Source organism: Ornithorhynchus anatinus, chromosome 2 (genome assembly GCF_004115215.2).
Source record: "Ornithorhynchus anatinus isolate Pmale09 chromosome 2, mOrnAna1.pri.v4, whole genome shotgun sequence".
Lineage (NCBI taxonomy): Eukaryota > Metazoa > Chordata > Mammalia > Monotremata > Ornithorhynchidae > Ornithorhynchus > Ornithorhynchus anatinus.
The window spans coordinates 45,468,104-45,490,069 of record NC_041729.1 but is presented as its reverse complement, the minus strand read 5'-3'; the positions used below and the strand labels follow the sequence as shown (position 1 = coordinate 45,490,069).

At 43.0% G+C, this 21,966-nt stretch overlaps 1 protein-coding gene across 3 annotated transcripts in view; it reads left to right on the top strand.

Moving 5' to 3' along the window:
* The window catches only part of LOC103170586 (small integral membrane protein 10-like protein 2A), a 35,014-nt gene extending 13,429 nt beyond the window's left edge, over positions 1 to 21,585 (top strand). Inside the window, exons 2-3 of one of the 3 annotated variants that reach the window (XM_007669295.4) lie at positions 18,637 to 19,262; positions 21,221 to 21,585. In XM_007669295.4, coding sequence (XP_007667485.1) covers positions 18,687 to 19,262; positions 21,221 to 21,232 — 588 coding nt within the window. In that variant the 5' untranslated portion in view covers positions 18,637 to 18,686 and the 3' untranslated portion in view covers positions 21,233 to 21,585. Of the gene's footprint in view, positions 1 to 8,695; positions 9,140 to 18,636; positions 19,584 to 21,220 lie in introns of those variants that run through there. The other 2 variants (XM_029058387.2, XM_007669293.4) reach the window with 2 other exon arrangements.
* Positions 21,586 to 21,966: the final 381 nt, after the last annotated feature.

The window sequence follows — 21,966 nt, the reverse complement described above, 5'->3', positions numbered from 1 at the left end:
CCTACCTATCGTTGTTCTCCCAGTATAACCTAGCCCGCACACTTTGCTCTTCTAAATCCAACTTACTATGCCTCACTCATGTCTTTCTCACTGTCAACACTCCCTCCCCCTTCATATCTTACTCCACTCTCTCTATCTTCAAAGCCTTACTAAAGTCATATCTCCTTGACGAATCCTATCCTGACTTAATATTTCATCTCCCCACCCTGTTTTCCTTCCCTTCTGAATCATCTATGCACTGAAGTCCATACCCTTTCAGCACTATGGTTACTCACCCTAGCCCCAGACATAGCTTGGGCAGGGAACTTGTCTACCAACTCTGTTGTATTGTACTGCCTTAAGTGCTTAATAGAGTGCTCTGCACACAGTAAGCACTCAGTAAATACCACTGACTGATTGAAGATTGGGTTGTAGTGGGAGAGAAGGGAGAATAAGTAGTAAAGAGCTGATTGCCTTAAAGGCAATGGTCAGAAGTTTCTGCTTTTTTTTGGAGATAGATGGGCAATCATTAGAGGCACCTGAGGAGTGGGGAGTTGTGCACAGAATGCTATTTTAGAAGAATTTTATGGGTAGCAGAGGGAAGTAAGGACTGGGGAGAAGCTGGCGGCAGGGAGGTCAATGAGGAGGCTAATGTCATAGTCAAGCTGTGTTATGCCAAGTACTTGAACTAGTATGATAGCAGTTTGAATGGAAAGGAAGGGGTGGATTCTGGAGATGTTGTGAAGATAGAAGACATAGGATTTGATGACTGGCTGAATATGTGAGTTAAAGGAGAGAGAGTGCCATGAGTCAAGGATAATGCCAAAATTGCGGGCTTGTGAAACAGGGAGGATAGTAATGGTGTTCATTCATTCATTCAATCATATTTATTGAGCACTTACTGTGCACAGAGAACTGTCCTAAACGCTTGGAAAGTACAATTCGACAATAGATAGACAATCCCTACCCAACAACGGGCTCACGGTCTAGAAGGGGGAGACAGACAACAAAACAACAGTGATGAGAAAGTTGCAGAGAAGAAAGAATTTGGGAGGGAAGATGAGTTTAGTTTTTGACATGTGCCTGAGGTGCCAGCGAGACATCCATGTAAAGATGTCCTGAGGCAGGAGGAGATGAGAGATTTCAGAGAAGAAAAGAGGTCAGGACTAGTGAGGTGGATTTGGGAAACATTCCCATAGAGATGATGATTGAAGCTGTAGGAGTGGATGAGCTCTCCAGTTGGTGTATGTTAAGGAAAAAAAGGGACTCAGAACTGAGCCTTGAGGGGCCCCCACAGTTATGGGATGAGAAGCAGAAGAAAAAGTGGGTGAAAGAGACTACAAAGGAGCAGGCAGAGAACCATGTGAGAGGGCAGTGTCAGAAAAGCCAAGGTTTGATCATATTTCCTGTAGAAGGGGTGGCCCACAGTGTCTAAGGTTGCTGAGAGGTCAAGCGGGATTAGAACGGGGTAGTATTTCTTAGAGTTGTCAAGGAGGAGGTCATTGGTGACCTTGGAGAGAGGAGTTTCGGTGGAGGGAGGGGATGAAAGCTGGATTGCAGAGGGTTGAGGTGGGAGTTGGAGGAGAGGAAATAGAGGCAGTGGGAGTATACAACTCATTTAAGAAGTTTGGAGAGGAATGGTAGAGGGAAGATAGGGTGGTAACTGGATGGTTCATTGAGGTCTATAGAGTGTGTTTTTTTAGGATGGGAGTTAGTGGGCATGTTGGAGAGGAGCAGGAGAAACCAACCATTGGAAAGTGAGCAGTTGAAGATGGTGTTTAGTGATGGAAGAAGGGTGGGTGTGTCTTAATGTGTGAAGGGATGTGGTCAGAGGCACGGGTGAAGTGGGTAAATTTCTAAAGGAGGTGTAAGCTCCCTTGAGAGATAGCTGGGAAAGGGTGAGAGAGTGGACAGAGGAGGGGAATAAAGGGGACCTATGCTGGGAACATGAGGGGGATATTTTGGAGGGTTCAATTTTGTCAGCCAAGTAGATTGCAAAGACATTAGGGATGAGGGATGGGGGAGTTGGGGGCCCTGAGGGCTTAAGGGAGTTAAAAATCAAGAATAATTGGTGTGGGCAGTGGGGATGGGAGTCAATAGGGAGGAGAAGTAGTGTTGCAGGGCAGAAGAGAGGGGAGAATTATAGCAGGTTGAGGATGTTGGAGATGGATGAGGTCAGCTAGATGTTCGGATTTCCACTGAAAACACTTTATGGCACAAGCACATGAGTAGGGAAAGCGTATCGTGGAGGTGATCCAGAGCTGGGGAGTTGGTGGTGCAAGATCGACTGTGGGGCGGGGCTGCAGGAGTTTAGTTCAGTGGAGAGGGTAGATTTGAGGATGTGGAGTTGTGTGTCAAAAAGGGGGACGTTGTGGAAGTAGTCCAAATGTGGTATGATGGCCAGGGATTAGTGGAAGGGGTTAAAAGATTGAAGTTCTCTGTGTGGGGATACGGTAGTTTTGTAAGAAGTTTGTGGAAGAGTTCACAGGTGAGGAATTTGTGGTCCATAGAATAAAGGTCTGAAATTGCAGATTCAATTTGGGAAGAATAAAGAATTGCAGCATGACAGGAATCTATTTTTGCACTGCTATCATGAGTAATTTTATTTGAATAGCAAGATATTTTACTGTTAAACAGTGGGCTTGCCTAAGGCAAGTGGGTTTTTAGAAAATAATGTTTTGGTAGAATGCATTCTGCACCTGAATCTCAAGGGACAAGCCTCACATCATGCAGCAAAATCATTGCTGTAGGCATCATGAATATTTGTCCCACTGAAACTTTTCTTTATTTCTCTATCTGGTTTGTCCCTGTCATTTTTTCCATGAACATAAATCACTATTTCATCATCTGGATCTTTTCCATGTTCATTTTTTTCCACTTCTGACTAAAGAGTTTTGACACATCAACCCAGTCTGTCTTTGTTGTTCAAAGTGAACCCTTATGATCTGCAGGATTCAATCTTCAAGATAAATTGTCTTAGTTGTTGGCTGACTTTGAGCTCCGGTGCCCAGTTTTTCTTCAGTTGGCATTGTAATTTGTCCAGTTATACCTTTGTTATTACTGGGACGCCAGCATGGCCTAGTGGAAAAGAGCCTGGGCCTGGGAGTCAGAGAACTGGGGTTCCAATCCCAGCTCCATCACTTTCTTGCTGTGTGACTTTGAGCAAGTCACTTCACAGTTCTGTGCCTCAGTTTCTTCGTCTGTAAAATGGGGAGTCAATACCTGTTCTCACTCAAACATAGGCTGTGAACCCAGTATGGGGCAAGGAATGTGTCTGTCTGAAATGATCAGCGCTTAAAAGTGCCAGCACTTAGAACAGTGCTTTGCACATAGTAAGCGCTTAATAAATGCCATCATTATTATTATTATTATTGTTAAATCTACCCCAGCGCTTAGAACAGTGCTTAACAAATACCATACTTTTTAACACTCTGCACTGCTATTTCTTCATTTGGTAGATGATGCTAAAAGGCACTTGGCAGATTTTCCTTTCTATTACTCTTTGCAGTACTTGGAGTTCATTATTTATATCTAGCATTATTGACCTGCACTCAATTTCATTTTTCATGCAGTGGTATTGAACAGTTCCTTTTTCTTTTTCTTCTTTGGAAACTTATCAGCCAGTGTTAGAGGCGTAGCATCCGCTGTAGGAATTCTGATGTCCGCATGCTTGCCCGAGTGAAAAAGACAGGGGAGAGAGGCAGAGAAAGATCCCCCTCAGCGACTCTGTTGCTCAATGGGGAAGGGGTGTGGTTCGGAAGTGGTAAACTCGTTGTGCTGGGAATGTGTCTACCAACACTCTTATTATGTCCTACTCTCCTAAGCACTTAGAACAACCCATTTGATCGATTGATTCATCAAAGATCAGAGACTATAGGGTCCAATGTTCAAAATGTCAGATTCAAACACTTTGGCATCATATATTCTTATTAATAGTGTGCAACTACCTCATCAGTCAGTCAATTAATAAATGGCATTTATTGAGCGCTTACTGTGTGCAAAGCACTGTACTAAGCAAAGGGGAGAGTAGGACAGAGTTGGTAGGCACACTCCCTACCCAAAATGTCCTTAACAGTCTAGAGGATTCTAATTCCTAATTCGTCATGGAATTAGTTCAAACTTGGGACCCGGTTTCGAGGCCAAGTGTTTCTTGGAGATAAGTTTATCGGAAGAAGATTCAGTTTATGCCTCAAATCTGTACAGAGCAAATGTCATTCTAGGCACTTATCAGCAGAGATTAAAAACTCAAAACAAAATGAACACTTTTCATTAGTACCACTTTGGCCTTACGCTGGAACCTGACAGCTGGGCAATTCCCAGAGTCCAGACAGGTTGTTGGTGGGGGGAAGTCAGAGCACAGGACTGCCCCATCCTCCGGCAGCAGTTCTCTGTTATGCAAGACAATGACTCAATCAGGACTCCTGTTTAAGGAAGCAATCCCCTGACAATCCCACCCAGGCTCCATGAGCATAACCAGAACTAGTGAAAAGGAGGCACTGCTGGGAGTATTAAAGGGGGCAGGAACACTAATGACAGGGAATCGGTTCCTTTCCACCTCTTCTCAGCTTCCTCAAATTTGAACATGCTCAAATGCTCCAATTTCAGGGTCCCTGAAGTATTTAGATTATACAATCCCAAGGTGACCAGATGGTATGGGGTTAGGGCCAAAAAGAAGCAGCATGGCCTAGTGGATAGAGTATGGGCCTGGAGAGTGAGAAGGACCTAGGTTCTAATCTTATTTTCCACTTGTTTGCCATGTGACCTTGGGCAAGTCAGTTAACATCTCTGTGCCACAGTTACCTCATCTGTCAAATGGGAATGAAGCCTGTAAGCTCCATGTGGGATATGGAATGTGTCCAACCTGATTACCTTATATCTATCCCAGCGGGTTTCTATCTTTATCCATTTCTCCTTTCTCCTACAGAGTCAGCCAGTCAATTGTATTTATTGAATGCTTATGGTGTGCAGAGCACTGCACTAAGCACTTGAGAGAGTACAATATAACAGACACATTCCCTGCCCACAACAAGCTTACAGTCTAAAGATGAGCTTACAGTATAAAGGGAAGGCGATGCCTGGCTATAGCCCTTCCTCCTTAGGAAGACTTCCAGTTGTCTGGGATGTGCATTCATCTCATCTGACTTTTTTATCCGCTTTCAGTATTTTAGTACAAAAATGTGGCCCAAAAGAATCTAAATTGGGAGGGACAGATGCTGAAATTTCAGGACAGCCTTGCCCAAAATGGCACGTCGGCTTCTCTCTTTCACCCCCACTGTCTTACGTTCCAGGCCAGCAACTTGGTCAGATGAAAGGCTTTAGCACCATAATGTTTCATTGTCCAGTTAAGGTAATAGTGGCCACCCTATTCTTGTCAGCCCTTGAAATGTTGACAAAGAGACGTCACATGTCTAATGCTGGACATACAATGTAATGCGAATATATTTCATGTGCTGTTTTGTGGAGGTATACTGATTTCACATGATCCCCAAACATTTCTCCAGAGGACCTCTGAATTCCCACTTGCTCTAGATTTTTTGTTTTTCCTTCCCAAGTTCATATGAACTCTGTTACCATGTCTGAGCAACAGAACTCAGGGACAGAAGCAGGGATGAAGGGAGGCTTGGTGAAAACAGACATCTGGTACAGGGAAGGGGACAGACCAGATGAAAACCTGACTTTCCATCTGTATAATTATTTGCCCCAGTTAAAAAGCTGGTGTGTTCAACACTTGAAGGCTCAGATACAAGTTAAATTTGTTTAAACAGAAACACACAAAACTACCACATAATACACAGCTCATCTGCATAGAAAATCTGAAACCATTCCAGTTGCATGAAAAGCAAGGGTTTTGCTTTCAAAGACATTTTTTATAAAGCTCAGACTACATGGCGCAGTGATAGAGCACGGGCCTGGGAGTCAGAAGGTCATGGGTTCTAATCCTGGCTCTGCCACTTGATTGCTCTGTGGCCTTGGGCAAGTCACTTGATTTCTCTATGCCTCAGTTATCTCATCTGTAAAATGGGGATTAAGACTGTGAACTCTCTGCGGGACAGGGACCCTGTCCAAACTGATTTGCTTGTATCCACCCCAGCTCTTAGTATAGTGCCTAGCACATAAAAAGCGCTTAACAAATACCATTATTATTATTATCATATTGTCTAGGGAAGCATGGGACAATGAGTCAGGAGGCCTAGGTTTGAGTCCCTCCTCTGCCACTGGCCTGTCATATGATCGTTAGGGTAAACCTCCCTGGGCCTTAGTTTTCTCATCTGTAAAATGGGGATGAGATAGATTGTGAGGGCCATAGGAGAGAACAGTGTCCGATCTCATAACCTCCTATCTATACCAGCATTATTATCTACTGCTATCTATTGTTCAGCCCCTAATTGCTAAATAAGTGCCATAGTCGCTTTATAAAGTGATGTGTATATTTGAGTTTTTAAAGTAGTAATAATTCATTCAATAGTATTTATTGAGCGCTTACTATGTGCAGAGCACTGTACTAAGCACTTGGAATGTACAATTCAGCAACAGATAGAGGCAGTCCCTGCCCAATGACGACGGGCTCACATGATGATGGCATCTGTTACACACTTACCATATGACAAACCTTTTTCCGAGGGCTGGGGTAGATACAAGTTAATCAGATTCATTCATTCAATCATATTTATTAAGTGCTTACTTTGTGTGGAGCACGGTACTAAGTGCTTGGGAAAGTACACTACAACAATAAAGAGTGACAGTCTCTGCCCGCAAGGGCTCCCAGTCTAGAGAAGCAGCGTGGCTCAGTGGAAAGAGCACAGGCTTGGGAGTCAGAGGACCTGGGTTCTAATCCTGGCTCTGCTGCTTGTCATCTGTGTGACTTTGGGCAAGGCACTTCACTTCTCTGGGCCTCAGTTCCCTCATCTGGAAAATAGGGGATGAAGACTGTGAGCCCCATGTGGGACAACCTGATCACTTTTCATTCATTCAATAGTATTCATTGAGCGCTTACTATGTGCAGAGCACTGGACTAAGCGCTTGGAATGTACAATTCGGCAACAGGTAGAGACAATCCCTGCCCAATGAGGGGCAAAACAGTCTAGTCTAATCACCGTGTATCCCTCCCCCAGTGATTAGAACAGTGCTTAGCACATAGTAAGCGCTTTCCAGTGCTGAGAACAGTGCTTGGCACATAGTAAGCGCTTTCCAGCAATGAGAACAGTGCCTGGCACATAGTAAGCGCTTTCCAAGCGCTGAGAACAGTGCCTGGCACATAGTAAGCGCTTTCCAGCGCTTAGAACAGTTATTATTATGATGGAGACACATCCTAATAGAGAGTGGCCGTCAAAGGAAGAAAAGGCATAGTACTCTACGTCCTTGGGTAGAGCCGGGCAACCAAATCTCAAAAAGGGGCATTTTCTTAAAAGCGGGGAACGATTTAGTGTGTTGAAGAACGGCCTTCCACCTATTTTCCCAGGCCGCCTTCAGGAGGAGCAAGACACTGAACCCGATGAGACTACTCTCCCATTAGACTGGAAGCCGGTCAGTGGGCAGGGACCGTCTCTATCTGTTGCCGATTTGTCCATTCCAAGCACTTAGGCCAGTGCTCTGCACATAGTAAGCGCTCAATAAATACTATTGAATGAGTATTGTGAGGAGGAGGAGGGGACTAGACGGCAAGCCAGTTAATGGGCAGGGACTGTCTCTGTTGCCGATTTGTCCATTCCAAGCGCTTAGGCCAGTGTTCTGCACATAGTAAGCGCTCAATAAATACTATTGAATGAGTATTAGGAGGAGGAGGAGGGGACTAGACTGTAAGCAGTCAATGGGCAGGGACTGTCTCTGTTGCCGATTTGTCCATTCCAAGCTCTTAGTCCAGTGCTCTGCACATAGTAAGCGCTCAATAAATACTATTGAATGAGTATTAGGAGGAGGAGGAGGGGACTAGACGGCAAGCCAGTTAATGGGCAGGGACTGTCTCTGTTGCCGATTTGTCCATTCCAAGCGCTTAGGCCAGTGTTCTGCACATAGTAAGCGCTCAATAAATACTATTGAATGAGTATTAGGAGGAGGAGGAGGGGACTAGACTGTAAGCAGTCAATGGGCAGGGACTGTCTCTGTTGCCGATTTGTCCATTCCAAGCGCTTAGGCCAGTGCTCTGCACATAGTAAGCGCTCAATAAATACTATTGAATGAGTATTAGGAGGAGGAGGAGGAGGAGGGGGATAGACTGTAAGCCAGTCATTGGGCAGGGACTGTCTCCGTTGCCGATTTGTCCATTCCAAGCGCTTAGTCCAGTGCTCTGCACATAGTAAGCGCGCAATAAATATTCATTCATTCATTCATTCAATAGTATTTATTGCGCGCTTACTATGTGCAGAGCACTGGACTAAGCGCGTACTATTGAATGAGTATTAGGAGGAGGGGGCTAGACTGTAAGCCAGTCAATGGGCAGGGACTGTCTCTGTTGCCGATTTGTCCATTCCAAGCGCTTAGTCCAGTGCTCCGCACATAGGAAGCGCTCAATAAATACTATTGAATGAATGAATGAACCCAACCCTCGTTTTGTTCCAGTGGTTCAGTGAGGCCGGGGGGGGGGGGGGGGGGGGGGGCTGTCTGAGAGTGCGCATGCGCCCCCCCAAATGGAAGGGAAAGGTCGCGGGGCGGAGCGAGGGGAGTGCGCAGGCGCGCGGGGCCAGTATGACGTCACCCGGTGCCGGTACTGGAGGCTGGCGGCGGCGGCGGGGCTCGGACGTTGCGCCCAGCGTGACGCGGAGGGTGGCCCCTCCTCTCCCTCCGGTCCCTCCCCCGTCACCCGCCCCTTCCCGGCTCGTTGCATCCCGGTCGGGGGGCGGCGGCGGCGGGCTCCCGAGGGGGAGCCCCGGAGCCCGGCGGCAGCGTTGCCACGGTGGGCTGGGTGTCCCGGCCGGCCCGTCCTCCTTCCTGCGGCCGGTGCCCCCGGGCCGGAGCGGAGCGGGCGGTGTGGGGGTATATGGCGGCGGCCCTCTCCGCCCTGGCTCTTCGGCTCTCCCGCTCGGCGGCCGCCCGCTCCTATGGGGTCTTCTGCAAGGGGCTGACCCGGACCCTGCTCATCTTCTTCGACCTGGCCTGGCGGCTGCGCATCAACTTCCCTTACCTCTACATCGTGGCCTCTATGATGCTCAACGTGAGGCTGCAGGTGAGGGGCATCGGGGAGGGCTGGGGGGCCTCTGCCGACCCGGCGGGCGGAGGGGGGGGGGGGGGATCGTTGATCGCCGCCGCGTTTCGCAAACCTCCTAGGAGGAGGTGCCCAGGAAGGGAAGGCGCCCGCCCTCCATCGTTTCGCATGAAAGCACCCGTCTCGAAGCTGATAGGCGTCCACGGGATGCTCTAGAAGAAAACATCACTTACGGAGATCCACTCTTCACCCCTTCCTCATTTACCTCGTCTTTAAGAAGTGACAAACCTAAGTTTACGTACGGTTCTGGCCCACGCCTACCGCCAGAAAGTCTTTTTGCTCCCTATTCTGGGTGGGGGTTTCCCCCCAACCCTTCGAAGCAGGGTCAGGAACTGTGGGGCAGGGCCCAGGTGAAGGGGAAAGAGAGGGGGAGGCGACAGCGGGCACGTTATCCGGAAAAATAATTTCGAGCCACGTCTTCAAGTGACATGAAGGTGCGACCGACCTGCCTTGCCCTGCAGAGGTGCCTTATCGAGAGGTTAATTTTTGATATAAAGACTGAGGAGATGAGGGGATCGATCTAAGCTTGTCACACGGAAAAAAAACCCAAAAACTGTTGAATTATGTGTGGATAAGTTCACTTGAGGCTGTATTGGAAAACATTTCTATACTGAACAGGCAGTGCTAGTTTTTTAGTACAGCGCACTGTACTAAGCATTTGGGAGAGTACAGTACCAAATGTGGGACCCAAGCAGGTTAGTATGCTGAAGTGGGTTAATTATGCCAAGTGGATACCACACCTCAGGGGCCCAAGCCCTTCTCTGGCCTTGGAACCAAAGGATAGATCTCTGCTTGACAGAAATTGTCCCCACTGTGGAATCCTGCAAGGGTTAGGAATGATTGTAATCCCCAACAAATATGATGGCCAAACAGCTGTTGTGACGTGTACCCAAGGATGGTAATTTGCTTCTCCAAGGCCATGTCTTCTCATTATGATGAAAACTGGAGACTCTCACATATTTGGTCACCTGAACCATATTAAAAGCCAAATTGGATCCTTCATGTCCCAAAGTGTTTAATCCTAGACTTCCCATTTCCTTTGACGCGTCCTGTCCTTTGACGCATCCTGTGATATTCATAACCCTTAAGAGCATCATTATTGAGCTCCTTCTGTGCTGTTTGGTTATGACCCTATGTTTACCAGACCTTATGTTGTACAGGGACTTCTGAGCCCCATGTGGGATTGGATCTGTGTCTGATTTTGTTATGTTTACATTTCTCCAGCACGGAGTAAGTGTTTACTAAATGCCAGAGCTAACAAGACACGTACTTTTTTGAATCTGTTCTTAGCTGGGACTTTAGGCTTCTGTCTCAGCGGGGACTGGGGACCTAACAGTGCCTTCCTCCCTTTTTAATTTTAAATCAACTTTTCAGTGTTGAGGGCCTCCTTTAGTCAGCCAGTGGGGTAGTGGTTAGTTTTATTCTCTGACAATTTAGGTCATCACTAAATTGGGTAGGCTAGAAACAAGGGCAGGGCAGCCGAGCACTGACCAGATAGTTCTGCTACTTTATATTTTTTCATGTTATAGGTTCCCACTACTCCCGTGCAGATAATTGAAAAATTAGCCAACTCTAACTTTTAGGCTTAGAAAAAGTTCCCTTGGCTATTCTGCCTGTACCCAGAAAGATGGTATGATCAAGTAAAATCCAGTCATTTATCTCTGGTTCACTGTGAATAGTTAACTGACTTTGTCAGCAAGGTTACCATGTTAATATGACACTACACACAGGAATTTGTGTTCATCCATTAATGAAACCAAACTACCTTAGGTGGAGTATAGCAGCTGTTAAAAATGACTGTACAGCAACAGTAACTACCAGTTTAGGACAGGAAGCAAAGAAGATATCCAGTTAATGCTTCCTTGGCATTAGATGTCTGTTCACTTGGCCAAGGATCCCTTCCCTCATGATCTGTGAGTGCTGGAATTTTGTGAAGTGAATGATCAGTTTAGAAATCTTTCATCAAAAGTGTCGCATCAACTTTGTGATTTCAGATGTGGGACTTCTTACTCCCCAGTTTAAAAAGTGCTTTTGGAACCTCAGCCCTGTTCTGCCCTTTTAACCTCTTGACTGTAAAGAACAACAACAAATCAGCTCAACTACTTCCTAAAATCGAGAAACAAGGAGCTATGTGTTGGGACCCTGTAATTAAAGTACACTGATAGGAAGTGCCTACTTAAAGTGTAGCCAGAATTATGGGGTAAAGAGGAAATGCGTCCGTTTCTGCATTTCTTGACAGAGATGATGTCTTTGCTCCCAGCAGTTGAAGCAGTGTGGTTTAGTGGAAAGAGCATGGACTTGGGAGTCAGAGGACATGGGTTCTAATTCTGGTTCTGCCACTTATCTGCTGAATGACCTTGGGCAAGCCACTTAACTTTACAGTTACTGCATCTGTAAAATGGGGATTAAAAATGTGAGCCCCACGTGTAACAACCTGATTACCTTCCATCTACCCAGTGCTTGGCACATAGTAAGTGCTTAACAAATATTATTATTATTATTATTATTAAATCTGGTAGGATATGGTTCCCAGGCTCTAAGACTCTGGTCCTCAGAAGTTCTTTACTTGTATTTCCCATGCCTTTGGGTGTCTTTGGGTTCCCTCCCTTTTCCTGCCTTTATTAACCAGACCTCAGTGGGCAAGTGTTGTCAAAGGTGGGTCAGTTGAAATAAGCGAAGTGGAAGCATGTAAACAACTTGGATCCTGTTGAGCAGGGGTCCACTGCTGTCAAGGTTTAGTTTAATAAAAGGAAAAAAACCCTTTTATTAATGTGACACAAGTGCAATACATTTCAGGCATGTAGTTGTCCTGGTCAGTGCAGTTCCTGTGGTTTTCTTAATTTATGTTGACTGGATCTCGATTGTTATTCGTCACATCCTGAGCTATGAAGAAATCTAGTGAATTCTTCAAGTCCCAGAAATGGCTCAGTTGACCATCGCTCAGGATATTGCCTTGAATGTATTAATTTCTTTTGGTCCATCAACAAATCCAATATGATGTTCAAAACTAGAACTGTGTTTGAAGCCAAAAGCTGTCTGAAGCAACCTTCAACCCCAAATCACAACAATTATATTGATTTTCAGCCTAATTCTGAAAGCTGTATTTAAAGTCATTGATCTCGCCACCCTTTCTTTCCAGCCCTCTCTCCCCTTCTTTCTCCAGGGTTGGCTCAGCCTCTTATACATGACCCCCTCCTTCCCAGAAACAAAAATAACCCAGCTGATGGTGGGAGAGTGTCCAGGCTATTTTAAGGTGTTGAACATGGAGATGAGCGGTTAGGTTCTCCTCCTCCCAAGCTCCTAAGTGTAATAAGTAACTAAATTAAGGTAACTAAGGAGCAAGGGAGGATTTTAGGGGGCAGCCTAGGAAAGGGCCAAAGGTTGGTGAGAAGTTTCTAGCTTATTACAAGTGACCAAATTGAAAGGTGGTTTCAAAACTGAATAATTCTGCTTTGTGCCAGAGAATTTTCCTGACTCTCATAAAGCACCAGGATCTTGGCACTTGTCTCATTACGAAAAGGAAGGTTGACGAGAGTAGTTGAGGGTTCCGAGCCAACTATATTTGTATTTATGATTAACCTACAGAAGTATTTTTTGGGAAGTGAATTAATTCTATGATTTATGTCAGAGTTTCCTAACTAAGCAGAGACCAAGAGACTTTCTTGGATTTTTTTTTTTTTACTTTTCTATAAACATAGATTATGCTGAATGTTCCTTGTTGTTGAGACATCAGCACAAATATGTTATAATGTGTGTTATACATTAACTCATTTTCCTGAACCAACCTGTAGAAAGGGACATGCACGAAGCCTTTTTTTCATCGTCATCATCATTTTTTTTTAGCCTAATTTCCAAGAGACGATTCTTGTGAAAAAGATTTTTAAGATTTGGTATTTGTAACAGGGCTAAATTGAAGAGGACAAAGAAAACATCTGTGTAGACCAGATGTTTGAGATGAATGTAAAGTGAAATCTTTCATTAAAATCTTGAAAGGAGTTGTTGCTGTGGACAGATGGAAATCTGGATTACCTTTCCTTTTGCTTGAGGATTTAAATAGAGAATCAAGGTTGCTTTCAAGGTTCTATCATTTTGACCTAGGCCAAGTCTATTTTGAACATGTTATACACCTCTGTTTTGGGACCTGCTGGGCTCATGTCATTTTAAGTAGTTCCCACAACATTTTTAGGTCAATTTGTAATCGAGAACCTCTGTTGTTCCATAAAATTTTTCTGATTTGCAAAAAGGAAAGATGAACGGAAGATTTGTTGCTGATTGGCAGAACACTGCTATGGACTTTATTTTCGACTAACATGGAATCTCTGATTTGTATCTGAACTTTTTATTCAACTAAGCATATGAAGAATTAGAGCATAGTAGTAATAGTATTTGTTAAGCACTTACTGTGTGCAGAGCACTATTAAGCACTGGGAAAGAGTATACAAGGTGAAATTAGACAAGGACCCTGTCCCTCGAGGAGCTTCCAATCTATGATCACAATATATCAATGTAGAAACACTGAGTACTTCTAAAATGTGGGTGTTCTTCCAGAACCTCTTGTTAGGATCACATTACTGTAAATCATGGAATTAGAACTAAAGTTACTCATCATCTAAGGCAGATTTGGAATTAAGGACCCTGTCTAGCGACAAGTAGATCTCAGCAGTCAGGACTGAGTCAAACTAGGCAAGATAAAAATCAGGATTTAATTAATAACACAAATGGAAAGATCACAACACAAAAATTGAAAGGAGAGATTTGTAGTGTAACTTTATAATTCTTGAAATTAGAGGAGTGAAGTGTGCAGGTTAGGTTGTGAAGGGAGAGGAGCAAGGATAAGTAATGGAAGAGGAGGGAACTGATGCCTTGAATCTGACGGTGAGGAATTTCTACTTGATGGGGAGGAGGATGGGCAACCCACTGGGGTCCCTTGATGAGTGGAGGGGTGTGCAGGACGATTTTATAGAAATATGATCTGAGTAGCAGTGAAATATGCACTGGAGAGGGGAGAGACTAGAGGCAAGGAGGTCAGCCAAGTGGCTGACGCAGTAGTCGAAATCAGATATGACAAGCACTTGAACTAGTGTCGTAGCAGCTTGGATAAAAAGGAAGGCGGTGGATTTTGAAGATTTTTGTGAAGATAAAAGATAAAAGATTTGGTGACTGACTTGGTAGGTTGAAGGAGAGAGATGAGCCAAAGATAAAGCCAAGGTTGGAGATTTGTGAGACAGAAAGGATGGTGGTCTTATCTACTCTTAGTAACTAAAAGCCAGACCCCTCCTAGAAAATTCCAGATGACCCTGGAAAGGTGGGGCAGGTCCTAATTAACTCATGGCCTGTTAACACCCATGTCCAATGCTGCACAACTGTTTTTTCTAGCACCACATCACCCTGTAATCAGTAGTTTTTATGGAGTACCTACTGTGTGCAGAGCACTGTTCTAGGCACTTGGAAGTGAATGTAATAATTAATAATGATGGTATTTGTTAAGTGCTTACTATGTGCCAAGCACTGTTCTAAGAGCTGGGGTAGATACACGGTAATCACGTGGTCCCACGTGGGACTCACAGCTTAATCCCCATTTTACAGATGAGGTAACTGAGGCATAGAGAAGTTGAGTGGCTTGCCCAAGGTCACACAGCAGACATATGGTGGAGCCAAGATGAGAACCCACATCTTCTGACTCCCAAGCCCATGCTCTTGCCATTGTTTCCTCACAAAGTCAGAACGATGTTGAAGAAAAGTGATTTGGACAGCAGCGTGAAGTGAGACCAGAGGCAGGGAGATCACATTGGGGCCCCTGAATGGATATTTGAGTCTGAATTATCTAGGTATTGATCAAATGATATGGATGCATGCCACCTTTCATTACTCTACCAAACCTTTAGAAAAATTAAGCATTGGAGCAGATAGTACCTACTGGCTTGCAGTCCCTAGCCTCATTTGCAACGTGATGAAGGCGGGGATTGATAACTCTGGGTTGGGCTTATGGAGGTGAAGCAGCAGGGCTACAAATTGAGCGTGGCCTGTGGGACTCCTGGTGGGAGACTGACTGCATGATTGATGGCTAATGTCTGGGGTGCTGGCATCTTCCACTCCAACGTTAGACAGCTGGCATAGACTGTGGGGCCTGTACTGTGGTTTTCCAGAGTGGCAGGGACAAGATTGAGGAAGCACAGTTATCCATGGTTTGAACGCAGCCTTTGTGCTGAAAGAGCCAGCTTGAGACACTTGCTGATGGGGTGAATTGAACCATAGGATGAAAAAAATCTACTCAACTCAAGCAACAGTGATAAGTCTGATAAACATGATAGCTGTAATTTCTGTATATTAATGTCTGTTTCCTCCTCTGGCTCATTTTGGGCAGAATATGTGACTGCTACATTGTTATACTGTACTCTCCTAAGTGCTTAGTACAGTGCTCTGCACACAGTAAACGCTCAATAAATACAATTGATTGATCGATCAACAAGGAGGTTGATGCAGTCAATTGTCAAGCCAAGATATGACAAGCGTCTGGACCAGTGTGTTGGCCATTCAGGTAGGGAGAAAGGGGGAGGATTTTGGCAATGTTGTAGCAGAAGAACCAGTGGGTTTTGGTGTTAGAATAGATGTGGGGACTGAAAAAAAGAGGAGTCCAGGATCATGCTTAGGTTCCTGGCTTAAGAAAAGGGGAGAATGGTGGGGTTGCCAACTCTGATGGGAAAATTAGGTGGAGGAGGGGATTTGGGAGTTCAGTTTTGGACATGTCGAGCGTGGGGTGACGACGGGCTATCCAAGACATTCTTATGTATATATATATATATTACCCGAAAGACATCTCCTGATTCTGCTGCTGCATTTTATCCCATCATATAGTGAAAACATATGTTCTAGCAGAACTGACTTGAATGAAATGTGTAAAACCACATCATAAAAAAAAAATCACTCAGTCTTGGTCTCAAGTTCACAGTTTAAGCTATCTTGTGTAGTTCTGAAAATTATATTTGATAATGAGAAGGTTGTGGGAGTACTAGTTGGTGAAAGGGGTACATCCTGTTCACTCTTCCAGCTCTTTTCTTTAATCAGTTGTGTTTAGTGAGTGTTTTCTGTGTGCAGAGCACTGTATAAATGCTTGGGAGAGTACAATATAATAGAGTTGATAGACACTCCTTGCCCATAATTAACTTACAGTCTAGAGGGGTAGACAGACATGAAGATAAATCGCTGATATGTGTATAAGTGCTGGGGGGCAGGGTTGAATTAAGAGAGCAAATCAGAGTGGAGCAGAAGGGAGTGGGAGAAAAGGAAATGAAGGTTTAGTCAGGGAAGACCTCTTGGAGGAGATGACTTCAATAGGCTCTGAAAATGGGGAGAGTAATTGCCTAATAGGAAGAGGGAGGGCGTTCCAGACAGAGGCAGGATGTGGGTGAGAGGTCGGCAGCAAGATAGATGAGATTGAGGTACAGCCAGTAGATTGGCATTAGAAAAATGAAGTTTGCAGGCTGGGTTGTAGTAGGAGAACGGCGAGATGAGGTAGGAGGGGGCAAGGGGATATACTGCTTTAAAGCCGATGGTTTAGGAGTTTTTGTTTGATGCAGAGGTGAATGGGCAACCACTGAGGCTCTTGAGGAGTGAGAAAACATGAACTGAATGTTTTTGTAGAAAAATGATCCCAGCAGTAGAGTGAAGTATAGACTGGAGTGGGGAGAGACAGGAGGCAGGGAGGTCAACAAGAGGCTGATGCAGTAATCAAGGTGGGGTAGGATAAATGCTTGGATTAACCTGGTAGCAGTCTAGATGGAGAGGAAAGGGAGGATTTTAGTTATATTGTGAAGGTTGAACCAATAGGATTTAGTGATTGAATATATGGGGTGAATGAGAGAAAAATGCATATATCAAAATAGGTGCTTTAAAATGTCACCTCTGTTTAGTTTGTTTCCAAATGTTACGGAAATTGTGTAAGAAATACCAGTGTGGGGTCAGATCGATCCATCCTGTTCTTATTTATGTACATTTTTCTGGTCTCTAGTGTGTTCTACACTGTTTTATAAAAAATAAAAGTCAAAGGTAATGCCAAGGTTACAGCGTTATTCCAAATTTTAAAATACAGCATAATGTGAATCAAAACTCCAGCTCTAACCAGTAAGACACAGAAAAGTGAGTGTTTTGCATCAGAAACTAAGCCTTTCCTTGCCTCGATCCTAACATTTAGCACTTTTGTTTCTGGATCCGTATATATTGCTAGTATGTAATTTCTGTTTGACTTTGTTTGAGAGCCTATGTATGTGAAGTAAGGAATTCTCTCAATTTCACCGATTGATGATCCTCCATTAACAGCTCTTTCAGCAGAAGATGATGTGGAGAAAGATAGTCCCTAGTAGGATAGGATAATTTGTACAAGTTTTTTCACTTTAGTGCATAGCTTTCTTTTTTGCCTGAAAATTGCTAATGCTGTTTTTAGTGGAAAGTGCAATTAAAATAATTTCCGTAACATCATGTGGCTGGTTCAGCCTATATTGCCCTGTGTAGGGTCTAGTTTCAGTGTCAAGGTTATGCCAGTACCTACATCTCCTTCCCTGAGTCCTTCAGATATTGTATCAGAAACTTCAATGTCAGAGAACCATTTAAAAAAAAAAATCAAGTGATCGTCTTTTCTCATTTTATCTGTCAAACTATGGAATTGGAACTATTTTTATTTTAATAAAAACAACTTCTCTTTTCTGTCAGTATTCATACAGTGTCCCTCAGGGTTCTGTTAAAATAATTACTTTCCTGCCTCCCTTTTTTTTTTTGTCTTCTCCTAGGAAAAAAACTGTTAGCATGTCATCTCATTCTTATGTAGGATACCAACACTAATGTGTAAATTAATGCAGTACCGACGTGCTTTATTAAACTTGAACCATTCAAAAACCTTAGAAAAAATGTATAAATCAAAATAGGTGCTTTAAAATGTCACCTCTGTTTAGTTTGTTTTCAAATGTTATGGAAATTGTGTAAGAAATACCATTATAGGGTCAGATCGATCCATCCTATTCTACTTTATGTACATTTTTCTGGTCTCTAGTTAGTGTGTTCTACACTGTTTTATAAAAAAAAAAGAAAACAACAAAAAAGTTCATTTGGAATCCATCTGTAAGCTGTGAGGCCTAAATAAATTACACAATAGGGTATTGGCTAGAAAAAATACTTTAAAAATATTTAGGAATGATTTCTTATATTATGTAATCTTAAATACTGTTAGAATGGCTTGGTTTCATTCTGTTTAGAGAAAATGCTTTTTTTTTCCTCTCCTCACCCCTCCCTTTACCCACGGAGTATTTGAGGGATTTGTTATTCTGTTGTCCAACCAAATATATGAATCCTTGGATATTTTTGGTAAGGTTGTTGAAAATATATATTTTATCCTTACAATCTCACTAAATTTTAAGACCCTAAATCAGGAGAAATGGAAAATAATACTCTGGCCTCTTTTCTTTCAGGTACATATAGAGATCCACTGAAGCAGTTGCCTCCCGAATAAAAAAAAAATATGAAGGAAAGAAGAACAACTCCGGACATCTGCCTCAAAAGCATGAAGGGGGAGGAAGAAGATGATTCTGACAAACTGTTGTGTAAAGTTAATATAAGACGACAGAAGGCGTTCTTTCAGCAACCAGAAGCATATCCGTGGCTGAATCAGTCTGACTTTTATTTTAATATGAATTTACCAAAAGAGCTCTTCTCCCTTAATGTGAAGAATGCTTCTTCGATTAAGGCTGCCCTACTGCATCATAATGGCAAGAAAATTTCTCCTCCTTTGAGAGAAACTCCCACAATTTCAACATTGGCAACTACCCAGAGGGAGTCAGTTGATAAGTCTTTTTCTCCTATAAAAGAACATTTTATCAAAGGGTCTTTCTGTATCGATAAACCTACAGTGAGTGGTTGGCTGGAAAAAGTTCTCTGCTCCCTTAATGACCTTAGAGATTGGTGTCACAAAGGAGATAACTTTGTATGTTCTGCCAACATCTGGCTATCCAGACTATCTTACAATCAAAAACTGATCTTGCTGCCGTTAGACATGGGCATTATTGAGGATGAACAGCAAAGTGCATTTCTTGAAGGAGTAAGCTCTGAGTTTCTACTGAATTCTATGCTTTCTGCAACACTGTGTGAATATACTGCAGTGGTCCTGAATGATGAGGCAAAATACAGTGTCCTTGGCCATTTAAATCCGGAGACTTCAGAACAGACCACTGAATATAAGAAAATGCTTTCAAGTTTACCTTGCACTACAAACAATCTTCAGATAGCACTGTGGTTACTGGTCATGTGCTTATGCACTAGCATATCTCTGGCATGCCACAGTAAAGGTAGAATTAAAGTAGTAGTGATGTACTAAACGGTTTTTACAGTGAATGTTTCTGATTAAACTTAGATGCAAACAGTTCTGTCATTTAAGTTCCTACTAGGTTGGTGTGAATAGACAAACTTAAATAAGTGGCATTGGAATTGCTTCACTGAATCTACATTTGGTTACTGAATGTGAAATGGTTCTTCATTTTCATGATGGGGGAGTGTTTTAAATTGTGTTTGAAACTTACCCAGATGGGCATCATTTTAAAAGACTTTTACTGGCATTTCAGATAAGAATTTAACTGGACTTACAATACTTTCAGATTTGCAACAACTATTTTAAAAGGCCTTTGTCAGTTTAAATTGCCTAAATTTAGCCAATTTGTGTTTGCCATCCAAGGAGACTGTTACTTGTAAAGGGTCAACCTATCTGCCATTAGCATAAACTATTCTACGTTAAGTAACACTGGGCTGGTTATTATCTCCTTGTTTTTATGGAACCATTTGGATGTACAAGAAAATTTGGTCTCCCCTCCTATGACCTCCACCCTTTGCAATCTTTTTATAGTTAGTAGTAGCATTTATTGAGCACCCACTTGGGGGAGTACACTGTGCTATGCACTTGAGAAGTTCAGAATAATGAAGTGACATGTTCCCTGCCCACAAGGAGCTTACGGCTTTATGGCGAGCTGCAGCCTGGGACATCTATCCAGAGTGATCATTTCATTGTGTTCAGACACCTTAGTAATTTTTACAAGATTTGAAAAGTAGTTAATGAAAGTAAATGTGTTTAATAGCTTAACCAATCCTGCCTGTGGCCAGTAGAATCCCTCTCCAGCCTTCTTTGGCAGTTCTTCTTTGAATCACTTTTAGCAAATTCAATTCCCTTACCCAGTTTGCAATGCCTTTTTTACTTTTTAATGGTATTAAGTGCTTACTACGTGCCAGGCACTATACTAAGCGCTGGGATAGTTATAAGATAATCAGGTTGGACTCAGTCCCAGTCCCACTCAGCACTCACCGTCTAAATCCCCATTTTACAGATGAGGGATCTGAGGCAAAGAGAAGTTGTGACTTGCCCATGGTAACACAGCAGTCAAGAGATGGAGCCAGGATTAGAACCCAGGCCCTCTGACTCCCAGGCCCGTGCTCTGCCACACTACTTCACCAATGCCTTGAACTCTGCCTTTTTTTTTTAAGGGAATAGAAAGTGCCTAATCCTTTTTCCCTTAGAGAAGAATGAAAGGGCCTGTGAATGCTCTGGCACACCATTTCATGGGCTGGAGTAGTATGGATATTGACTCTACTGACCTTCGGGCTTTCCTTTCCCCTCCTCCTCCCTCTTCTTTCCCTTCTTCCCTTTTCTTCTCTACCTTTCCCTTCCCCTTCTTTCCTCCCCAAGCCAAATGTAGCCCTGAAGGTCAAAATTTTACACGGTAACACTCCTGTCTCTCCAGGAGGTAACTTGAAAGTAGGGTTCAGCTCCTACCTCCTTGATAATGGCTTGCCATATCCCAGAGTTTAGCCCACCCTGATTTAGTCTTTGTTTTTCTTTTTTGAAAATTTATTTAACTAAGGCCTTCTAGTAGTAAATTAAGACATTTCTAGTAGAAATCACTGCTTTCAGGAATTAGGATATATCCTGAGTTTAAAATGCAGCTTAAAAAAGTGACATATTTTACTAATGTAGATTTAAAGGTTGTGTGTGTGTGTTCTTGTTTTTTACAGATATACACTTAGAAGACTCTAGAAAACAAGTCTTATTCTCCATTACCTAATCTTTTAATGCCTCAAGGGAAGGAAGAAAAAAATATTAGTTACTTCACCATAAAGAACAGTTTCTTATGTAATCTGTGTCTGACTTGTGAGTAATGCTGCCCCATCTAATACTTAGGATTCAGTGAACACCAGACAAAATCATATTTTTGAGATGGCCTGGTCACTGATTGGATCAGTTAGTGCATTGTCTTCATTTTGAGATGAATCAGATATGTTTTTCCTAAAACTAGAGTCCTAATTTAAATTTTAAAAATTAAAAGAAGGCACAAAGTACCTGATTTTGATGACATTAAATCCTGTTTTTTAAGAGGCAAGTACTTCCTTGTCAACCCTTCCTTTCACTTTACCAATTTTATTATTTTAAAATTATCTTCTTGGGTTAACACTTTGTATGACTATTCACCGTTTTTTGTGTTAAAAATGTGTTCAACTAGTTGCTGGATACCATGTTTTGAATTTTTTTGGCATTTAGAAAACCTTTCAAATGCTCATATTTTCAACATCATATTTAAGTGGCTAAAGTATTGTGAAATGTAAGCACTGAACAGAAGCTGTGAAGGAAAAAAAATCAAGTTTAAAGGTGTTTATACTGTTTACATTGGTAAGTAGAGAAGCATTGTTGTCTAGTGGATAGAGCATGGGCCTGTGAGTCAGAAGGACCTGGGTTCTAATCCCGGCTCCGCCACTTGTCTGTT